The sequence below is a fragment of the Chiroxiphia lanceolata genome, chromosome 16 (genome assembly GCF_009829145.1).
Source record: "Chiroxiphia lanceolata isolate bChiLan1 chromosome 16, bChiLan1.pri, whole genome shotgun sequence".
In the NCBI taxonomy this organism is placed as follows: domain Eukaryota; kingdom Metazoa; phylum Chordata; class Aves; order Passeriformes; family Pipridae; genus Chiroxiphia; species Chiroxiphia lanceolata.
Genome location: NC_045652.1, coordinates 10,898,878 through 10,906,400, shown reverse-complemented (window position 1 = coordinate 10,906,400; position 7,523 = coordinate 10,898,878). Strand labels below are relative to the sequence as shown.

General features: G+C 46.0%; 1 protein-coding gene across 2 annotated transcripts in view; it reads left to right on the top strand.

The window, feature by feature from the left end:
* Positions 1-524: 524 nt before the first annotated feature.
* PRKAR1B (protein kinase cAMP-dependent type I regulatory subunit beta) overlaps positions 525-7,523 on the top strand; it is a 93,824-nt gene continuing 86,825 nt past the window's right edge. Inside the window, exons 1-2 of one of the 2 annotated variants that reach the window (XM_032704123.1) lie at positions 525-723; positions 1,570-1,773. In XM_032704123.1, the coding sequence (XP_032560014.1) occupies positions 1,597-1,773 (177 nt within the window). In that variant the 5' untranslated portion in view covers positions 525-723; positions 1,570-1,596. The remainder of the gene's footprint in view (positions 724-1,569; positions 1,774-7,523) is intronic. The other variant, XM_032704125.1, reaches the window with a different exon arrangement.

Sequence of the window (7,523 nt, the reverse complement as noted above, 5' to 3'; positions counted from 1 at the left end):
GTTCTTCATGGCCAAGCTGTCCTCCCTAGACAGGCCACCTTTCACATACAGGCTGTCCTTGGTGGCCGGGCCCCAGGCCCTGCCATGCCCCCTGTGTGCCCGTGCGGAGCGAAGCAGGTCGGTGCGGACCGGAGTGGTGCAGAGCGGGTTGGAGCGGGTCTGTGCGGTGCAGAACGGGTCTGTGCGGTGCAGAACGGGTCGGTGCGGTCCGGAGCGGTGCAGAGCGGGTCGGGATGGTGCGGAGCGAAGCAGGTCGGTGCGGAGCGGTTCGGTGCGGTCCGGAGCGGTGCAGAGCGGGTCGGTGCGGAGCGGGTCGGTGCGGTCCGGAGCGGTGCAGAGCGGGTCGGTGCGGAGCGGGTCGGTGCGGTCCGGAGCGGTGCAGAGCGGGTCGGGTCGGTGCAGAACGGGTCGGTGCAGAACGGGTCGGTGCGGAGCGGGTCGGTGCGGTCCGTGCCGCCTCTCGGCGGAGGCGGTGGCGAAGCCGCGCCCGCCCGTGAGTGACGGCGGCGGCACTTCCTGCGGGCGAGCGGCGGCGGCGGGGCCGGAGCCTTTGTGCGGGAGCGGGAGGAGGGTCCCCGCGGCGCCCCGCGGCCCCGGGCGGGCGGGCAGGAACGGGGGAGGCGGCGGCTGCAGTGCGGATACCGGCGGGGGAGCCCCTTCCTCCGCCTCCAGCGCCGGGAAGGACAGAGGAGGCGCCGCCGCTCCGCCGGCTCCGGACACCAGGTATTTACCGGCCCCTGCGCTCCCGGGGCCCGGCGGCGGGGCAGGGGCAGGGGCGGCCGGTCCGCCCCGCCGGGCGCGGGGGATGCGCTGCCGCAGGGACCGCCCGGCCGGGCCCGGGGCGCTTCCCGCGGCCTGCCCCGCACAGCCCCGCACAGCCCCGCACAGCCCCGCACAGCCCCGGCCGCCCCCCGGGACCCACCGGCCCGGGCAGGGGCGGCTGGGGCCGCGGTAAAGCCGCCCTCGAGGTTTTGGGCTCGTAACAGAGCGGTCATATCCGCGCTGGTGGAAATAAAGATGATTTTGGGGTTGTTCTCCCCCCAGTCACCAAACTTCCCCTTGGGGGGTTCACTTCCCTTTGGGGGGCTCAATTCCCTTCTGGGGGGGCTCTGCCCGCTCCTCCCCAGCTCCCCCGGGGCCGGGAAGAGTCGCTCGCTGGGAAAGGGGGAGATGCTGAAATTGACCGAAAATCGCTCTGTATGGGAAAGCTGGACTTGTGCTGACAGTTCCCATGGGGATAGAAAAACAAGGCTTTACGCCATCATTTAACAGCTGTCTTTGAAACTCCTGGCCTCGTAGGGTTAATTGCACTGGATTTTTTTTCCCTCGGAGATTGATTGCTGTCTAGGAGTTAAAATCCTGTTTTTGTACCTACTGGGATGTTGATCTTACAAAGATGACACAGTTCAGCGTTTCCACATACAACCCTAGAATATTAAAACGTTCAGATTCAATAGCTCTTGAATAGGCAACAGGCAATGTTAAAAATGTCTTTGCTCCTTCAGATCTCTCTGACAAAGAATTTGGGAACTGTCTCTTATCTCTTTCTTGCACCATTTTCTTACCTAGGTCTGTTTTCTGTTTACAAGCCTGAAGATGGCTGCTGCTGCTTCCTGCAATGTGGAAGAAGATGAGAGCCTGAAGGGATGTGAACTCTATGTTCAGAAACACAACATCCAACAGATTTTAAAAGAGTGCATTGTAAACCTTTGCATAGCAAAGCCAGACCGACCCATGAAGTTCCTCAGAGAACACTTTGAAAAATTAGAAAAGGTCAGTGATTTTCAGGTGGCTTACTATTTTCCATTTTTAAATTGAAAAAGATTGTTTAAAGAGTTTCCAATATTTTGGTACATTTTTTCTTTCGAATTTTAAATTATCGTGAAACTGTGAAAAAGTAGACTGTTAGAAGAAAAGAAACTCAACCCTTCATTTGCTGATGTCTAATGTAATATTGGCTATTGTTTAGAATTTTCTGTGCAATATTATAATTCCTCATCAAACTGCACTTGTTAAAAATGACCCAAATTGTTATGATCATACTTTGTGTTGTGATATGTGGTATCCTGAACTTTCATCTATGGGAAGAACCTTCCTGTGGTTGCGAAACATGTTGTGCCCTGTTTCTTCCAGTGTCAGGTGATGTGATTTTCCCTTCCTCTAAAACTGAGCAAAATCAGGGAACCAGCCAGTTTTGAAAACCATTAAAACAGTTTGCTATTTAATTCCACTGCTCTCTCCCACCTGCAGTACTTATCCCAGGATTCTCTGACAAGGGATGCATTCAGAGAGACCTCACTTACTGTGACTGTCTTCTTAAGCACCGTAGAGAGGGAAACATTTTAGAACATTCCCAGACAAATTCTTACTAAAGCCTATGGGAGTCTTTGTAGGAAGAGCATGTTCTGTGAGCACAGCTTTTCCCTGGGGATGAGATTCATCCAGAAATAAATGGGAGCACAGGACAAGTTGTTGGCTATACAAGTCCTCAGCCTGCCAGAGAATTTATTCATATACTTAGTTTAAGAAGAGGATTATTTGCTTTTTTTTGAAGGAAACATCTAAAGTTTGTAGGCTTAAGAGATAAGTTTTATGTAGTTTCTTCCTTCAAGAGGCAGAATTTTATAAGGACAGAGTAAGAACAATAATAAACAGTGACTAATACATAAAGCTGGTATATTACCAGTGATGTAAAGCATTTTAAACATCTCACTGTCTGCTTTTCAGACACATTTCTGTATAGGTGAGTATATACCAAATTCATGTAGTTTTAAAAGAACCCATTGTGGTGGCAGCCCAGTGAGAATGCTTGTGACATCAGAGAGGGGGAGGAAGTACAAGATGTTTTTTAATTCTAATGCTTATTATTAAAAAGAAGCAATCTCTTAATTCTGCATATTCTAAAATTCTGACAGCCAAGACCCATTTCAAGAGAGTCAAAACTGTTGAATTTACTTTATTGTGTTATGAGTTATTATCCATCATAATGAGTGCAGTTTTGGACTTCCTGAAAAGAAGGATAAGCACCATTTTTGAAAACAAAAAAGGAGTTAAAATATGCTGTAGTATTTTGAAATATGCTCCATAGCTAGAGGAATTGTACTGGGGGAGTTTGGCTTCATTGATCTAAACACAGTACACAGAACTGAAGCAGGAAGGCAGTTCCTACCATTGAGAAATTCTATATTTTTTTCATTTGATCTCCTATTATTTCCCAAAGAACAGCAGATACCAGAACACTGTAGGACATCAATCAGGATGCAAACACAGAAGCTGATGGGTATCACTTGTCCCAAAATGGAAGGAGATGATTTAGAAACAACCAGTCTCAAGGCATCAAATGCAGTGAATATCATAGTTACTGTGGGAGGAAACAATCCTGGCACTGCCTCTCTAGAGCAGCCTGGGGGCTAAGCCTGCTGAGCCTGAAGGCTTTAGGCTGCTCCTGGGGGGTTCCAGAACTGTAATTCTTGTTCCTGCAATAGTTTGACTTCCTTGTCCAACCATCTCTGAATGGGCTTTCTTGGGATGAACTGCACTGTGGAGGATTTTCTGCTGCAGAATAATATTTTGACTTGGTTGGTTGCATAATACCAGTTGAAGGAAGGCTTGTAAAGATAGAGAAATTCTTTCAGTGAGTTTTATCCTGTTTTTATACACTTGTCATGTGCAGCTAGTTTGAAGAATCATAATGGAATTGTTAATTTAGCAATTGTTCATTAGATTTTTATATGTAATTGAGCAATACCAATATGGCAAATCTGCTATTAGCTCCTTTAGTTTTGGTCCTGTGCAGGGAGAGGAATGAAAATCTTTGGGTTTAAGCATGATTTTCTAAACAAAGTCATGCATTTTTCCACCCAAGTGTGGTATTTTGGGCTTTTTTTCCAAACTCATTAAAACAGACAACACATTCCACTGAAGAGAGCAGTAGAATAACAGTTTATCTGTCAAAAAATCATGTGGGCACTTTGGAGATGAAGTGCAGGATATTTTTCGAGTGGTTAAAAAAGGAACTCGTGGAAAATATGAAGAGCTTGATCCACAGCAATATACTGGAGCTACCTCAGAGGTGAATTTAAAAAAAAGTGTATTTCATTTTGCTTATTCTTAGCTCCATCTCACAAAATCAACTCATAAAAGCAAGATTTATTATGATATGCAAGATCAGACCAGACCATAAATGCTTTTCACCTCACTTCTGATGACATCAGAGTTGGGTCCATTGCCTTCAGCCCACACCTGTGCTGCTAAATTAGAATGGGTCAGGGACTAACCCCTGACCCCATGACACTGACTGGTCCCAAACATAATTCTTAGGTCTAACAGGTCTAGGAGCAGGTTTGTTTTGGCAGGAGTTGGCAGGAGCAGCTGAGAACAGAGCCAGGGAACGAGCTGATGGTTGGGGGATGTGGACTGTCTTGGGCTGGTGCTCAGGTCCATGGCTGGGCCCCTTTTATTTCACAGTATGGACGTGGCCTGAGAGGGCTGTAGAGTGAGAATGCGAACAAATACTTAGGAATAAAGTGCTGGAGATTGAGGTTTGATGTTTGATTTCAGGATCATCTCTTTCAGCTGGAAGAGTGCCCAGGTTAGAAAGAAATGCCTGATGCCTTTCTAAAATTTGCAGCTTATTTGTATCAAGTACAATATTAAAAAAACCCATGAAAACTCTGAAAATAGTTGTAGGAGAACTTTAATAGATATTTTTCAGTTCACTTAATACTGTCAGGACCTGCTTGTCTTAAGATGCCAGTAATTGCTTGGAATCAGCCTATATTTCTATATACTGAAGTTTGCAAGTTGGTTTTCATATGTTGTGACCTACAGACTTCAAGATGACATCTACTCTGATCACATTAACAGCTACTTTGTAAAAATCTGTAACATGCCCTTGAGCACAGAAAAAAATTGAAAACGGTTTAGATACTTGAGATTTTAAAAACTGTCACGTTTCCTTTATATTATTTGTTTTATGTTTCCCTGTGACTGTATAGAATTTCATGTTGGTGGATGGGGTGAGGAAAGCCCTTCCCTTTGGGGCATTAGTTGGCTCTTTTAGAGTGGGGGAATAGATGTTAGCTAAGAAACTGTGGCATTATTTTAATAGCTGTTATTAGGTCCTGTTTACTTGAGGACTAAAGAAGGCATAGCAGAAAAAACAAGGAAGCCATATTTTGTCTCTGGTTCTTACCTTATGTAGAAGAAGTTAATTACTAAGAAGTTACAGGCAAGGCTTTGTATTTTCAGCCATACTGAGACTGCAAAACTTTAATTGGTGTCAGGCTGTTTAGTGCCATGATTATATGATCAAAGGTGGAGTTGTCTTGCCAGGCTAAGCTCGACTGTTGTTCAGAAGGAAAAAAAATTAGAATAAAGAATAGAACTAATGAAGAAAATGGCACAAAGCAAGGGGAGGCAGCAGGAACCTGCAAGATATGTTTAGGCATTGCTGAGTGCTTTGCTGAAGCCATTTTGCACGCAGTGTATTTCAGAGCAGTGGCTGTGCTGGCTGAGCCAGGCTTTGCTGGTGCCTTCTGGACCTGAACTCTATCCAAGTCCCCTCTGTTGCCCTCAGTACATACAGGAAATACTGTCTTGCTCTAATAAAATTATTGTCTTGGATTGCGGTGGATTGGCAGTGTTTTTATGGATGCAGGCTGATGCTGCGTGTCTTAAGGTACCACTGGAAAGAGAATTTTGGGAAAGCCTGGAACGAACCATCTGTCAGTAATTAAGTTGCGCTGCCCCACGTAGCTCCTCCTGGCGGCGTCAGCCAGTACTGCAGCTCTGCGCTTGAGTGACAGGTTTGCTGTGAACTGGCATCGAAAAGAAAGCGTGTAGTAAACCACAAGGTCACTCACTGTTGGTAAAATACGCGGTATTTATTTATCATAAAGAGTTTCAGAACCAAAGGCACCAAAATTTCAGCATTAGGCTTTTCTTCTGCAACAGTGTTCTCTCTCAGTGTTTACATTTTGTCCCAAAAGGAAATTTTTCCAGTCAGTAATTTCCATCAGAACCTGTCCAAGCCAATAAAATTCACTCTTATAAGTACAGGTGATCACGCTAAGTATAACTCATTCCTTTCAGGTAGGCTGGGGAGAGGTTATGGATTGGAAGGAAAATCCTGTGGAGGAAAAACTATATTAAAAAAAATGCATTAACTAAGCAGTTTCATGAAGACTAATAACACAGATACTTCAGTGTCTTTCAAGGCTTGCAAAGCAGTTGGGTGGTATCTGCTCAGTGGTCAGAAATGAGGGTAAAGCGTGAGGGAACGTACCTGAGCTACCTGAGGCACTGAGGAGGCACAGTGATGGGAGCACCAGCTGCCCTTGCTGTGTGACTGTGTTTCTGAGCAGCCTTGGGCAGCCTCTGCTCCTGCCTCTCCTCTGATATCAGTACTTGGAAGAGCTGGATGAAAATCAGCTCGGGTGGGAGCTCTGTGATTGCTGCAGTCAGCCCCAGGCAGGGCGTGAGAGGTATCAAAAACTGGGTCTGTGTTTTGGAACGTGAACTCTCTTACTTTACTGTGAGGCGAGGGTAAGAAAGTAGGGAAGAGGTGGTGATGGGTTGAGATACTGGAGACACTGGGGAGGGGGAAAGACAAGAAGTGTTAACAAATTGCAGGAGGTAAAAGGATGCCAGTAAAGGGTCTGCAGAAGGTCAGCGATGCAGTGTGACTCTCATAGAGTAGGTGGATTTTTGGCAGGAGAATTTTGTCTAGATTTGAAATTATGAATGAGCTGAGATGAAGAGAGGCCACAGAGGATATAGTAATAATAATCAAAGTGGTGGATAACTATGGAGTGGGTAAACACATTAGTGGGAGGAGTGGATGTTAAAGATATTTCTTAGAGATACTGTAGAGGAAAAGGCAGCACATCCTGTGGGGAAGACAGTGGAAAAATAGTTGGGATTGTGTGAATAATCTCTGATGACAAAGCTGAATGATCATACAGATTGTCCGTTGTGGCAAAGATAAGACTGGAAAGGACATTAAGACCTCCCAAATTTCTCCTGCTTTCAGTAATGGCATCAGTCAGTCCTGTGCTTCCAGCAAAGTGAAGGGCTTTGCCTTTGGCCTTTATTGGTAGCTATAAATCATCATGTCAGTCTCCAGGAGTGGCAGGTGGGTGTTAGAAACCTTCCTGGATTGAGAACATTTCCTCTGGGTCAGTTCCAGTGCAAAGAGAGATTAGTTACCTGTGCATGAACTGCACATCCTGCACATTTTCTGTGGATAATCCATGTCTGTCAGTCAGAAAACTTTATGAGTGTGCTTGAGGGGGAAAAAAAAGTCATTTAGGAAAGACTTTTCACAGCTGTAGCTAGGTTTTTGGTCACTGGTGACATGGTTTGAACAGAAGTGGGATTAGATTACAGATATATGAAATACAGTTATTGCCACACAGCAGCATTGGTTTATAGGTTTGGGGTGTGTTGGGCTGTGGCAGTGACACTGGGGGCTTCAGTCAGTGGTGCACACCTGGTCCCCTACTGCCACTTAAGGCTCCCTA